Here is a 15931-nt window from a genome sequence, read left to right as displayed (position 1 = left end):
TGGGATGCAGAACTACCCAAAGCAACAAAGGAATCGATTACGTATTTACTTAACGACCTCAATAATTTATACAAGGTACGCATACCCAGATACGTGCTACGTCCAAATTCAAACAACATTGAATTACATGGGTTTTGCGATGCGTCTATTAGAGCATATGGTTGCTGCATATACGTTCGCGTAGTCGATCAATATGAAAATATTTTCGTTAATCTGTTGACAGATAAAAACCGAGTAGCTCCAACAAAAAAGAGGACTATACCTCAATTGGAATTGTGTAGCGCACACTTACTAGCTAAGCTTTTTGAGAAAATTATGTCAGAGTTTGCAAATTATAACGTCAAATCATTTCTTTGGACAGATTCGTCTGTAGTTTTACATTGGTTAAAGATGCATTCATCAACTCTTACCACATTCGTCGGAAATCGAATTTCGGAAATTCAACAAGTGACCAGAAATTGCATATGGAGACATGTACCTACATCGTGCAATCCTGCAGACATTATATCACGTGGATGCTCTGTAGACAATCTTGCAATCTCAATTTGGTTCTCAGGTCCAGAATTCTTGCACAAGGATGAATCACACTGGCCTGCAAAGCAATTGTTTGAACGCAACAATGCTGAAGTAAATGACGCTATTCGGAAGACTGCATTACATTGCAATCAAATAGATAATGCTGTACTGTTATTCACTGAACGAACGAGTTGTTATAATAAAGTCTTAAATGTCGTTAAATATGGCGAAAGTAGTTCAACCATCACAGCCGCTGAACGAATGCGTGCCCTTTATTGCATCATTTACAATATACAACAACAACATTTCGCGATCGAATTCAAAGCTATTGAGAAAAACTTCGACATCAAATCTTCTTTGAAAGCTCTTGGTTTATTCATACAAACTGTCGGTTCGTTTCGGTTAATTCGCGTTGGTGGACGCTTAAAACGTGCAGATATACCGGAAGACCGCAAGCATCCCTTTCTATTGCCAAAGGATTGCCAATTCGTCAATACTCTAGTTCGTCATCTTCATATGCAAAATTTTCACGCAGGCCCGAAGGCATTGCTTGCCATTATGCGGCAAAATTTCTGGATTATCGGCGCACGTCACATTACACGTAAAATCGTCAAAACATGCATAAGTTGCATTCGATATCGCCCCAAATTCTATCTCAAGTAATGGGAAATCTTCCAAGAGAGCGAATAACCCCAGCTAGACCATTCGAACGGTGTGGGGTGGATTTCTGTGGACCAATCAATACGCACTTTAGAATTCGCGGCAAACGTCCTTATAAAACATATATCGCTATCTTCATATGCTTTGTGACCAAAGCGGTGCATATCGAAACAGTATCTGATTTGTCCGCTGACGCATTCATCGCAGCACTAAAACGATTAATTGGTCGCCGTGGTATTCCATCAAATATTTTCTGCGACAATGCGACAAACTTTGTTGGAGCGAACTCCAGGTTAAACGAGTTCAAACAATTGATCACAAGCGCAGCATTTAAAAATACCACAGAAAAATTTTGTGCAAATCACTTCATAAAATTTAACTTTATTCCACCTAGGTCTCCGCATTTTGGTGGTCTTTGGGAGGCAGCAGTTAAAAGCGCCAAGGGACATTTATTTCGTTCACTGGCAAATGCCAAGATGACTATTGAAGAATTGATGACAGCATTAATTGAAATCGAAGCTGTTATGAACTCACGTCCTATTTCGCCTCTCTCTAACGATCCAAACGACCTAGAAGCGCTGACACCAGGTCATTTCTTGATAGGAACACCAATTAACTCATTGCCGGAGCCAATCGTTGACAATCATGATCTCACTCATTTAGAGCGTTGGAAACGTATCGCAGCTGTCAAACAGCAATTTTGGTGCAAATGGTCCAATGAATATCTAGGCGAACTTATTCAACGTCATCGCTGGACAAGCATCAAATGTAATATTAAACTGGATGACTTAGTCTGGATGACTAGTTCACGAGGATAACTTGCCACCACATAAGTGGGTGACCGGTAGAGTAGTAGCAACTCACGTTGGATCGGACAAGCGTATCAGAGTCGTGGATATTAAAACTCCGGGTGGAGTTCTACGTCGATCCATACATAAGTTGGCGTTGCTCCTTGATTCATGAAAGGCGATCCTTTCAAGGCCCCCGGAATGTTCAGAATACACCATAAACCAAATATGTATTTTATTTTAGGTAAATTATGTATCACATGGCAACCCTGCCAAGCACGAGCCTTCGTGCATTGTAATTAAAATAAAGCAGTACTTCTTGGATCGCCAAACGAAGTAGTCACACTTTAAATTTCGTTGTTTTTTTTATTCTGTAGTCATTGAAAATCGCCCGTGCGCGTATTAATAAATTATTAGACTCAAATCGTACACTTGGTCTTCTAGGGATATCGTTGGCTGGGATAGGTTTTAGCCTTAAACCTTCGCATGCATCACTTACCTTAGCAATGCAGTTGCCAAGAAATACTTTGGATAGCTGGTCATCACATTTGAAGACCCTGCAACCACGAACCACTTCTAAAGAATCAAAGCCTGGTGTGGGGGCGTCTAGAATTGTTAAAAAGTGTTCCATCACCATTTCAGCCAGTTTGGGCTCAATCTCACCCCATTTCTTCAGCACCTTTTTTCCATTGCCGGTAATATCATCAATGAGCGCCACCTGTAGCTCATCCCTTGCAACTTCGTTATATGCCCTTATCGCACTTGTTGACGGTTTACTAGTACAAATTGTTCTCGCTACCTTGCTTTTTGAAGTATGGGCCGTCTCGTCCTGAGACCGATCCCTCTTCATTGCCTTTGGGGGTTTTGATAGGGTGGCCTGGTATTCCTTGTACTCATCGACCACCTTCTGGTATCGTACTTTGTCTGTACGGTCAAACGCCTGTTCTTTACCTTCAGCTTCATTTTTAGCAATCTTGCCAAGAATGAACATAGCCTTCTGGTACCTTTGACGTCAGATCTTTGCCTCAGACTTTTTTGATTTTTCAGCAGGCGCACTATGGCTGGCGCGCTTGTCTGCCGATTTTTCTGTTATATGCAAAATAGGCGCAGTGCGGCTGCTACTGCCTACATTGGTCAGTATGGCGGTTTCGACTCGCTCGTTTTCTTGACTTGATGCCAGGAGCTCGTCTTCGGAACTGGTACCTAGTTCCTTGTTAGTTTTTTGTTTATTAATGTTTTTAAAAGAGTGCATAAATGTTCCCACGTGTGTAGGGGAAATGGAGGTCGTCCGAAGCATAGCCCCGTTTACTTCGGAAAGGTTGAATTGAAACCGGAGGTCGCCAGGTATCCGGAGTCCACCGTTCTAAGACACACTTACGCAGTGCCATTCATCCTTGGGCACGGTCGTTCATAAACCCAGGATTGCGGGTTTTATTGAGCTTTCCTCTCTAGATCCGCCATAATATGTGGCTCTGCACCACGTATGGACGGTCTTGGTTCATCATAAACCCTGGTCCCCAGACACCTAGTGGAACTACACACTTCCATTCACTGTAAAAAAAAACTCAAAAACACACATGCATACATAAAGAGACAAAGACACATATATGCACATAAACTACAGGACAACACAACTACTGGTAGTTCTTTGTTGTACCCACAAGCCAGACCGACAACAGGTCTGCTGACCATTGCATAGACAGTGAGCAGGAGACCCATAGTCAGCAAGCTTGCCTGTAGCTAAGCCCCTACGCCACGTCAAGGTGCCTACCACGTAGGGGAGACTCAGCAACGTAGGGGCTCTTCTCTCTGATATTCATTTATTAGAAATTGGCGTTCCACTTGCAACAGCTAAACTGGCAATTAAACAAAAATATCTAAGAATTGCTCAGCCACAATGTGCAAGTGAGCCCAGTTGTCACATTTCTAGGTCGATTTGGTCTAACTTGTATAAAAAGCGTACGGGTCAGCTGCTCCAACTAAAGAGAGATCTGCTCAGTACTACGGTATCAGTGCTGACGGGTCATTGCTTAATAGGGAGGCATGCTATGAGACTGGGTCTTCCTTATAATGACCTTTGTCTCGGTTGTGGCTCTGAGGACGAGGAGGAGACTGTGTTCCATCTCATGTGTCAGTGTCCATCTTTAGCCAGAAGAAGATCAAAAATCTTGGGGGCCCCTTTTCTGACCGATCTGACTAAGATGTCATCCTACAATGTGAGGGCCCTAGCTAGATTCATAGAACTGTCCAGTTGGTTCTCCTTTACCTAATGGGGGATTCGTTGCCTCTCTGTTGGGCTTTGGTCGTATACTGATCCCCTTGTCTATATACGAACATCGCTTTTTCCTTGTGGTACCACAACGGGCCATTATTTGTGCTCAAGTGGGCTTTCTTGGTAAACAAAGCCGTCACTCCAACCTACCTACCTACCTGTCATACAGCGTTCCGGTAAAGTTTTCAGAGAAGCAAAGTGCGTCAATGCCTCATAATCACTAGGGTCTGAAGATAACGGCGTAATTGGTCGAGAATTCAGAATTGTTGCAACTTCGATGAGAGCGGTATCAAGCTCTTTAAATGTGAGACACGCGTTTATCATTGTCCGAACTACATGACCCTTCGCGGACTTCACTGCTTCTACCCAAAGACCTGTTGGGATTTTTTATGGAGAAGCACTGAACGAGACCAATAATGTTATGGTCTTTATAATAATGTCTGAATAGCATGGGAATGGGCGTTTGTTCCCTGTTCCCAAGTTTGCTATTCTGAATAATTTGAGAATGGGAGTTTTGTTCCCTGTTCCCAATTTTGCTATTCTGAATCGCATGGGAATGGGAGTATAGAAATAGAAATGGGAGTACAATAGAAAAATGAAAGGAAACCAAATTCTGAAATGAATTCCTAGAATAAGTTAAAATAAACTTTTGCAATTATGTGCAGATAAAACATTGCTTCTTTTTTATTGTAACATCTGCACAATCACAAACTATTATTAGTTCATTAATTGAAGCATGAAGGACATTTTTATCCTAATTAAAAAAATTAAATCATAATTTACGCAAATTTTGTATAAAAGCAGTGAATGTTTGAAAATAAAGACATTGAAGAATTGATATCATAACGTAAGGTTGTTTTTTAATTAGTTAAAAAAGAGTTAAAAATTTAGAAAAGAGTTAAATTTAACATGTAAGTTTCTGCGGTTGATCCTCTGTTGCAAAATTTCTTGCTCCTGTTCTTGAACCAAATTCACCGCTAAAATTCGAAATGCAATTGAATGCATTTTTGAAAACTTTTTTAAAATTTTTTATTTAAATAATCATTAACAACTGCACAATTCTTGTTTATTTTGCTCATGCACAATTCTTTTTATATATTTATTTTACTCATTAAAATAAAAGTTTTTTATTATTTAATTTTTTATTATTTATTATTTACTTATAAAATAACTTATATTTATTTCCGATAATTTGTGCAGCAAACAAATAATGCGATTTTTACATTTAAATCAACATATGATACGCAATTCTTTTCTTTGTTTTGCTCATTTTCGCACTTTTCGTCATTAAAAAGTAGCATGGTTGCCAAAATTTAACAAAACAAATTTGAAACTGTTGTTGTTCCCAAAACTGCTGTCTCCCAAGCAATTCAGAATAAGGGAGTTGTGTGTTTGGGAACAGCGTGAAAATAGGGAGTTATGTTCCCTTGGAGTATTCAGAATAGGCCTGGTTATATTTAATGTTAAAGGTTTTTTATTTGAACTGAAGGCTGCGCCAAGAATATGTTGTGTTTCAGATGTGAAATAATATAAAAAAAACACTGGTAATTCGTTTTAAATACGACAAAAGTTTATTTCTTTTTTTTGTTCCTTAGCAATATAATTATTATTTTTGTTTGTTATTGGAAAGAACAATTTTTAGTTGCTACTCTAACATTTCACAGTTCTATATATGATTTGCTGTTGTTTAAAATGTCATTATATTGTTCTTATACACTACTGAAATATTTTCAATATGAACTTATGTTATTATTTTTTCACTTTATATAATTCATAATACGAGTATATACTATTTGATCAAAAAAGAACGAGAAGTTAAAAAAACACGCAAAATTTTAATTTTTATAATTTCCCTTATTATCGCCTTCAAAGTACTCTTCTCCTGCGGAAATATATCTTTGCCAATGCTTGATTCAATTTTCCATACAAGTTTGATAGGCCGCCGAAGGTATGGCCTTTAGTTCGCGCAGCGAATTCTCTTTTATGGCTTCTATGGTCTCAAAACGCGTTTCTCGCAATGGCAATTTGAGTCGGGGGAAGAGGAAAATGTCACACGGGACCATATCTGGAGAGTACGGTGCTTGGTTGATGATATTGGTGAAGTTTTTAGGCCAAAAACTGCGACACAACCAACGTTGTGTGATCCGGTGCGTTATCGTGGTGCAAAATTCATGAGTTTTCCTTCCATAAATCTGCCCTCTTTTTGCGAATGGCCTCACGCAAACGACGCATAACGGCAAAATAATACTCCTTATTGACCATTTACCGTCCGAAAGGAATTCATAGTGCACCACACCACGAATATCGAAGAAAACAGTCAGCATAACCTTGATTTTGGACCGACTTTGGTGTTCTCTTTTCGGTTTCGGCTCACCTTCGAAGCACCATTCGGTCGATTGTTGTTTGGTGGGCATGTCAAATTCATAGACCCATGTCTTATCACCAGTTATGATGCATTGGATGAATGTGTGGACACTATCTGCGTTGGAAATCATCTCTGTGGCCACATCAAAACGATGCTTTTTTTGAATGAAATTCGGCTAAAAATCGCCACACGAAAATTTTTCGACTTCTTTGTATAGACGCCAAACAAAAACTAATCGTACGATATGCATTAAATTTTGACAGAATGTGTATAATAGTGTTGCCAGCATGAGAAGAAAAAAATTTGCTGATAGGATAAGCGCAGGAATTCAAAAAAAAGAACGATTAAGTTCTTTTTTGATCGCAGGGTATTATTATTATAATCAGGTTTATGCAAATGTTCTTCCTTTCACATATTTTTTAATAATATCTATTTATATTATGTTATGTCTGCCTGTTGTTATTAGTGTGGTCCTTAGATGCCTAGCATGGCACGGTGGCAGGCCAGGTATGCTCGCCGGTTTCGGGGTGTGGTTCTTGGCATCCAGTCACCACCGCAGATATCAAACAAAAATAAATAAAAATCGTGCCATTAAATAATTGTATATATATATGTCTCCAAATCTATGTAAACCAATAGAGAACATTTTTACCCCTCCCAGTAACCCTACCAATGTTTAATATGTATTATCAGTTTATTAACATTTCACCTTACACATACCTCGTGGTATGTCCCTGTACTACCCATAGAGCCTATAATTTATCCAACCATGATTAGGCTATTTCTATATCTGTCACTTATGTTTAAGAGCAACAAAAAAAAGAATTTAAAATTTTTATAATTTTTACATATTTTTTCAAAAATATTAAACTTTACTGATATGTAAAACAAATTTTCATTTTTAATAAACTTTTCTCACTTGTTATTAGTATATTAATGTAAACAAAAAAAAATTCATAAGATATTTACAAAGGAATTTTAATACACAACCATATATATATATATAATAAAATCAAAATAGATAAATATAATAAAGATAAAAACAAAAAACTTCCTATGCATGAATTTGTTTCTTTTTTTTTTTTCTTTTTATATTTATATTTTCATTACTTTAGTGGTAGAACACTTACCAGCATCGTAGCAGTGACGTCACTCCATGCACTGATGTACCTAGCTACAAAAAAATTAGAGAAAGTAACAAAATTGTAAAACCTTCATTTATTAGAAATTGGCGTTCCACTTGCAACAGCTAAACTGGCAATTAAACAAAAATATCTAAGAATTGCTCAGCCACAATGTGCAAGTGAGCCCAGTTGTCACATTTCTAGGTCGATTTGGTCTAACTTGTATAAAAAGCGTACGGGTCAGCTGCTCCAACTAAAGAGAGATCTGCTCAGTACTACGGTATCAGTGCTGACGGGTCATTGCTTAATAGGGAGGCATGCTATGAGACTGGGTCTTCCTTATAATGACCTTTATCTTGGTTGTGGCTCTGAGGACGAGGAGGAGACTGTGTTCCATCTCATGTGTCAGTGTCCATCTTTAGCCAGAAGAAGATCAAAAATCTTGGGGGCCCCTTTTCTGACCGATCTGACTGAGATGTCATCCTACAATGTGAGGGACCTAGCTAGATTCATAGAACTGTCCAGTTGGTTCTCCTTTACCTAATGGGGGATTGGTTGCCTCTCTGTTGGGCTTTGGTCGTATACTGATCCCCTTGTCTATATACGAACATCGCTTTTTCCTTGTGGTACCACAACGGGCCATTATTTGTGCTCAAGTGGGCTTTCTTGGTAAACAAAGCCGTCACTCCAACTCCATTCAGAATTGTTGCAACTTCGATGAGAGCGGTATCAAGCTCTTTAAATGTGAGACACGCGTTTATCATTGTCCGAACTACATGACCCTTCGCGGACTTCACTGCTTCTACCCAAAGACCTGTTGGGATTTTTTATGGAGAAGCACTGAACGAGACCAATAATGTTATGGTCTTTATAATAATGTCTGAATAGCATGGGAATGGGCGTTTGTTCCCTGTTCCCAAATTTGCTATTCTGAATAATTTGAGAATGGGAGTTTTGTTCCCTGTTCCCAATTTTGCTATTCTGAATCGCATGGGAATGGGAGTTTTTTCCCAATTTTGCACAAATTCTTTCCCAAACAAATTGTTGGGGAGACAAGTTAAAAAAATATTAAAAATGGTTTAATTTAATATAAAAGTAACTGAAAATGATCAGATTTTTGAATATATTTTAATAAAATTATTATTATAATAAAATTATTGCAATAAATTTAATATTTTCAAAGTTTTATTTTTTTATTTTATCCACAAGAGTTGATTAGTTTTCCGAATATATTTTAAAAAATTTATTTTAATAAATTTAATATAACTAAATTTTTATTTAATATATTTTATTAAAATTATTGTTTTAATAAATGTATAACAAATTTAAAATATTTAAATTTTTATTTATTTATTTTATTCACATGGGTTTTTTCCACTTATTAAAGTGTTAACTATTGTTTTTAAAACAATAGAAAAATGAAAGGAAACCAAATTCTGAAATGAATTCCTAGAATAAGTTAAAATAAACTTTTGCAATTATGTGCAGATAAAACATTGCTTCTTTTTTATTGTAACATCTGCACAATCACAAACTATTATTAGTTCATTAATTGAAGCATGAAGGACATTTTTATCCTAATTAAAAAAATTAAATCATAATTTACGCAAATTTTGTATAAAAGCAGTGAATGTTTGAAAATAAAGACATTGAAGAATTGATATCATAACGTAAGGTTGTTTTTTAATTAGTTAAAAAAGAGTTAAAAATTTAGAAAAGAGTTAAATTTAACATGTAAGTTTCTGCGGTTGATCCTCTGTTGCAAAATTTCTTGCTCCTGTTCTTGAACCAAATTCACCGCTAAAATTCGAAATGCAATTGAATGCATTTTTGAAAACTTTTTTAAAATTTTTTATTTAAATAATCATTAACAACTGCACAATTCTTGTTTATTTTGCTCATGCACAATTCTTTTTATATATTTATTTTACTCATTAAAATAAAAGTTTTTTATTATTTAATTTTTTATTATTTATTATTTACTTATAAAATAACTTATATTTATTTCCGATAATTTGTGCAGCAAACAAATAATGCGATTTTTACATTTAAATCAACATATGATACGCAATTCTTTTCTTTGTTTTGCTCATTTTCGCACTTTTCGTCATTAAAAAGTAGCATGGTTGCCAAAATTTAACAAAACAAATTTGAAACTGTTGTTGTTCCCAAAACTGCTGTCTCCCAAGCAATTCAGAATAAGGGAGTTGTGTGTTTGGGAACAGCGTGAAAATAGGGAGTTATGTTCCCTTGGAGTATTCAGAATAGGCCTGGTTATATTTAATGTTAAAGGTTTTTTATTTGAACTGAAGGCTGCGCCAAGAATATGTTGTGTTTCAGATGTGAAATAATATAAAAAAAACACTGGTAATTCGTTTTAAATACGACAAAAGTTTATTTCTTTTTTTTGTTCCTTAGCAATATAATTATTATTTTTGTTTGTTATTGGAAAGAACAATTTTTAGTTGCTACTCTAACATTTCACAGTTCTATATATGATTTGCTGTTGTTTAAAATGTCATTATATTGTTCTTATACACTACTGAAATATTTTCAATATGAACTTATGTTATTATTTTTTCACTTTATATAATTCATAATACGAGTATATACTATTTAATCAAAAAAGAACGAGAAGTTAAAAAAACACGCAAAATTTTAATTTTTATAATTTCCCTTATTATCGCCTTCAAAGTACTCTTCTCCTGCGGAAATATATCTTTGCCAATGCTTGATTCAATTTTCCATACAAGTTTGATAGGCCGCCGAAGGTATGGCCTTTAGTTCGCGCAGCGAATTCTCTTTTATGGCTTCTATGGTCTCAAAACGCGTTTCTCGCAATGGCAATTTGAGTCGGGGGAAGAGGAAAATGTCACACGGGACCATATCTGGAGAGTACGGTGCTTGGTTGATGATATTGGTGAAGTTTTTAGGCCAAAAACTGCGACACAACCAACGTTGTGTGATCCGGTGCGTTATCGTGGTGCAAAATTCATGAGTTTTCCTTCCATAAATCTGCCCTCTTTTTGCGAATGGCCTCACGCAAACGACGCATAACGGCAAAATAATACTCCTTATTGACCATTTACCGTCCGAAAGGAATTCATAGTGCACCACACCACGAATATCGAAGAAAACAGTCAGCATAACCTTGATTTTGGACCGACTTTGGTGTTCTCTTTTCGGTTTCGGCTCACCTTCGAAGCACCATTCGGTCGATTGTTGTTTGGTGGGCATGTCAAATTCATGGACCCATGTCTTATCACCAGTTATGATGCATTGGATGAATGTGTGGACACTATCTGCGTTGGAAATCATCTCTGTGGCCACATCAAAACGATGCTTTTTTTGAATGAAATTCGGCTAAAAATCGCCACACGAAAATTTTTGGACTTCTTTGTATAGACGCCAAACAAAAACTAATCGTACGATATGCATTAAATTTTGACAGAATGTGTATAATAGTGTTGCCAGCATGAGAAGAAAAAAATTTGCTGATAGGATAAGCGCAGGAATTTAAAAAAAAGAACGATTAAGTTCTTTTTTGATCGCAGGGTATTATTATTATAATCAGGTTTATGCAAATGTTCTTCCTTTCACATATTTTTTAATAATATCTATTTATATTATGTTATGTCTGCCTGTTGTTATTAGTGTGGTCCTTAGATGCCTAGCATGGCACGGTGGCAGGCCAGGTATGCTCGCCGGTTTCGGGGTGTGGTTCTTGGCATCCAGTCACCACCGCAGATATCAAACAAAAATAAATAAAAATCGTGCCATTAAATAATTGTATATATATATGTCTCCAAATCTATGTAAACCAATAGAGAACATTTTTACCCCTCCCAGTAACCCTACCAATGTTTAATATGTATTATCAGTTTATTAACATTTCACCTTACACATACCTCGTGGTATGTCCCTGTACTACCCATAGAGCCTATAATTTATCCAACCATGATTAGGCTATTTCTATATCTGTCACTTATGTTTAAGAGCAACAAAAAAAAGAATTTAAAATTTTTATAATTTTTACATATTTTTTCAAAAATATTAAACTTTACTGATATGTAAAACAAATTTTCATTTTTAATAAACTTTTCTCACTTGTTATTAGTATATTAATGTAAACAAAAAAAAATTCATAAGATATTTACAAAGGAATTTTAATACACAACCATATATATATATATAATAAAATCAAAATAGATAAATATAATAAAGATAAAAACAAAAAACTTCCTATGCATGAATTTGTTTCTTTTTTTTTTTTCTTTTTATATTTATATTTTCATTACTTTAGTGGTAGAACACTTACCAGCATCGTAGCAGTGACGTCACTCCATGCACTGATGTACCTAGCTACAAAAAAATTAGAGAAAGTAACAAAATTGTAAAACCTTCATTTATTAGAAATTGGCGTTCCACTTGCAACAGCTAAACTGGCAATTAAACAAAAATATCTAAGAATTGCTCAGCCACAATGTGCAAGTGAGCCCAGTTGTCACATTTCTAGGTCGATTTGGTCTAACTTGTATAAAAAGCGTACGGGTCAGCTGCTCCAACTAAAGAGAGATCTGCTCAGTACTACGGTATCAGTGCTGACGGGTCATTGCTTAATAGGGAGGCATGCTATGAGACTGGGTCTTCCTTATAATGACCTTTATCTTGGTTGTGGCTCTGAGGACGAGGAGGAGACTGTGTTCCATCTCATGTGTCAGTGTCCATCTTTAGCCAGAAGAAGATCAAAAATCTTGGGGGCCCCTTTTCTGACCGATCTGACTGAGATGTCATCCTACAATGTGAGGGACCTAGCTAGATTCATAGAACTGTCCAGTTGGTTCTCCTTTACCTAATGGGGGATTGGTTGCCTCTCTGTTGGGCTTTGGTCGTATACTGATCCCCTTGTCTATATACGAACATCGCTTTTTCCTTGTGGTACCACAACGGGCCATTATTTGTGCTCAAGTGGGCTTTCTTGGTAAACAAAGCCGTCACTCCAACTCCATTCAGAATTGTTGCAACTTCGATGAGAGCGGTATCAAGCTCTTTAAATGTGAGACACGCGTTTATCATTGTCCGAACTACATGACCCTTCGCGGACTTCACTGCTTCTACCCAAAGACCTGTTGGGATTTTTTATGGAGAAGCACTGAACGAGACCAATAATGTTATGGTCTTTATAATAATGTCTGAATAGCATGGGAATGGGCGTTTGTTCCCTGTTCCCAAATTTGCTATTCTGAATAATTTGAGAATGGGAGTTTTGTTCCCTGTTCCCAATTTTGCTATTCTGAATCGCATGGGAATGGGAGTTTTTTCCCAATTTTGCACAAATTCTTTCCCAAACAAATTGTTGGGGAGACAAGTTAAAAAAATATTAAAAATGGTTTAATTTAATATAAAAGTAACTGAAAATGATCAGATTTTTGAATATATTTTAATAAAATTATTATTATAATAAAATTATTGCAATAAATTTAATATTTTCAAAGTTTTATTTTTTTATTTTATCCACAAGAGTTGATTAGTTTTCCGAATATATTTTAAAAAATTTATTTTAATATATTTAATATAACTAAATTTTTATTTAATATATTTTATTAAAATTATTGTTTTAATAAATGTATAACAAATTTAAAATATTTAAATTTTTATTTATTTATTTTATTCACATGGGTTTTTTCCACTTATTAAAGTGTTAACTATTGTTTTTAAAACAATAGAAAAATGAAAGGAAACCAAATTCTGAAATGAATTCCTAGAATAAGTTAAAATAAACTTTTGCAATTATGTGCAGATAAAACATTGCTTCTTTTTTATTGTAACATCTGCACAATCACAAACTATTATTAGTTCATTAATTGAAGCATGAAGGACATTTTTATCCTAATTAAAAAAACTAGGGTCGCCAGTGGTCGAAATTCGACCAATAGAAAATACAATTTATTTATTTTAATAGTATTTAAATTTTATTGATGAATTTGATTAAAATATGAACAAAATCTAAAGTTGTAGAAAACAATTTAAAAAATAAATTAAAATTTATAATTTCATCTCGTGCAAAATTATTTGTTGTGTTTCTGGTTTCGGCTTAATTCTTCCTTGTATCATCAATCCAATCAAATCGTTTAATTTAAATTTGTCGTCATATGTGACCACATATGCACCTGCAAAAGAAGAAAATAATTAGTATAAAATATTGATGAATTGTTTGAATGAAATACCGATAAATTTCGAACTGATGCTCCATTTTGAAATCTTTTCAACAAATAAATTATCTTAACATCTGCTCCGTACATTTGTTCTTCAGGTGATATCGGAAAGTTATCAGTATAGGAATCAGCAATTTTGTAGAACAGCACCTTCTTCTGAAGAAATTCGAAATTCTGACGCAATTTATTGCGTTCATCCTTCAATTTTCTTTAATACCTTAAATAATAAAATAATTAAAAAAAAAAAAACAAAAAAAATTCCTTCGATTTTCAATTGATCGCGTTTATTCTTTATTGAATCCATAATTTCGACAATGCGACTTTGCACAACATCTCGCTCCCGTGTTAATTATCAAACAAATTCCTATACTCTGCCATCACGAAATCAAATCGCGGTATGCAGTGAAGGCAAGAAACAAAGAAATGAAATTGGCAAATGAACGAATGAAAAAAATTAAATATTGAAAAACATTCAAACTGAATGAAATCTAAAATGATAATAATGTATAATAATAATTCTATATTTTATATCACGAAGTTCTCAAAACTTCAGTGTAAACAATATTTTTTGTAAACACCCTTTCATCATTAGCCAAATGACCTTGTCCACCTTCATTACTGACATAAAATTTAAGCCCGTCAAATGATCTAACTCTACTCGCTGCAACGTAAAGTTGACCATGCGAAAAAACAGGTCTCCTCAACAATATTCCAACTCTATCAAATGTCTGTCCTTGGGATTTGTTAATTGTCATAGCAAATGCGCTGATGACTGGAAACTGTGTTCTTTGAAAATTAAATGGCAGTGCAGTCCCTGAATACGTCAAGTGTATGCGTGGAATCAAAACACGTTTTCCGCGAGCAACTCCAGTAAGTACTTCACAATCTATTGTGTTATTATGCATTGCTTTGACTCGCATTCTCGTCCCATTCACTAATGCTTGCTTCGTATTTAAATTTCGAATTAACAAAACTATCGCATTAATCTTGAGCTCCAACTTATGTGGTGGCAAACCACTTACAATCAAAGTATTCAAAAATTCTACTGGATAGTTGCACACCTCACTGTTATCCTCGCAAATAATTCTGTCAAAACTGTAATAAACCTTTTTTTCACCAGCGATGCGATTCAATACATCGTTATTGATAAGTCCACAATCTTCATTAGTTGGAGCTAACACAACTGACTTCAACATTCTATCTGATAAAATGGTTTCATTAATATCTCCAAAAATATCATGTACTATGTTAGATTCAACACCTATCAAATTTGCTGGAATTTCTACTAAATCTTTACCATTGCCAATTCTCTTTAGAAATTGAACGAATTCCAACTCTTCGGGGAGTGCTCTCATATTTTGAGTTAACGTTATATGATTGAAAAACGGAAATTCTGCCCAACTCGTAATACAATTTTCAATCATTACTGCTCGTGATGCATGAGGAACAACGGGCAATATTTGTCTAAAATCTCCACATAATAATACAGTTTTTCCAGCAAAAATCATTTGTTTTTTTTGTGAATCGTCGCATAAGTCTTTCAACAACGTATCAATACATTTTATCACTTGTAACGGACACATCGAAATTTCATCAATTATAAATAATGCCGCCGAATTAATAAATCTGGCATAACTACTATTTTTTTTTATATTCGGAACTGTATTTTCCATCAGATTTATAGGCAGTTTAAAAACATTATGGAGTGTCTTTCCACCAATCAATAAAGTGGAAGCAATTCCACTAAATGCACACGAAATACAGCGAAGATTAAGGGAATTTAATTTACGAATTATAGCCGTTTGTGTGAATGTTTTCCCACAACCTGCATGGGCTGTCAAACAAAACACATTTGATCCTGTATCGTGATATTGAACTTCACGAATAACTTTATCAATAGTATCACGCTGTTCATTATTTGCGCAATCATAAAGCTCATTAAATAAACATTCTTCTACAAAAGGATCAAAAATATCGAGATCAGTAAATTC

General features: G+C 35.1%; 2 protein-coding genes across 2 annotated transcripts; one reads left to right on the top strand and one right to left on the bottom strand.

Annotated features, from left to right (window-relative positions):
* Nucleotides 1–1178: 1178 nt before the first annotated feature.
* On the top strand, nt 1179–1994 carry LOC119667346. The gene has a single exon (XM_038076634.1). It carries the CDS (start codon nt 1179–1181, stop codon nt 1992–1994), a length of 816 nt encoding a protein of 271 aa, XP_037932562.1.
* Nucleotides 1995–2304: 310 nt separating this feature from the next.
* Nucleotides 2305–2955, bottom strand: LOC119667345. The gene has a single exon (XM_038076633.1). It carries the CDS (start codon nt 2953–2955, stop codon nt 2305–2307), a length of 651 nt encoding a protein of 216 aa, XP_037932561.1.
* Between the last annotated feature and the right edge of the window lie 12976 nt (nt 2956–15931).

Source organism: Teleopsis dalmanni, chromosome 1 (assembly GCF_002237135.1).
Source record: "Teleopsis dalmanni isolate 2A chromosome 1, ASM223713v2, whole genome shotgun sequence".
Lineage (NCBI taxonomy): Eukaryota > Metazoa > Arthropoda > Insecta > Diptera > Diopsidae > Teleopsis > Teleopsis dalmanni.
The sequence above is the reverse complement of the archived record's forward strand: the minus strand, read 5'-3'. Positions and strand labels throughout refer to the sequence as shown.

Coding starts and splice junctions, on each gene's coding strand:
- LOC119667345 (XM_038076633.1), bottom strand. CDS start 2,955: ATGTTCATTCTTGGCAAGATTGCTAAAAATGAAGCTGAAGGTAAAGAA.
- LOC119667346 (XM_038076634.1), top strand. CDS start 1,179: ATGGGAAATCTTCCAAGAGAGCGAATAACCCCAGCTAGACCATTCGAA.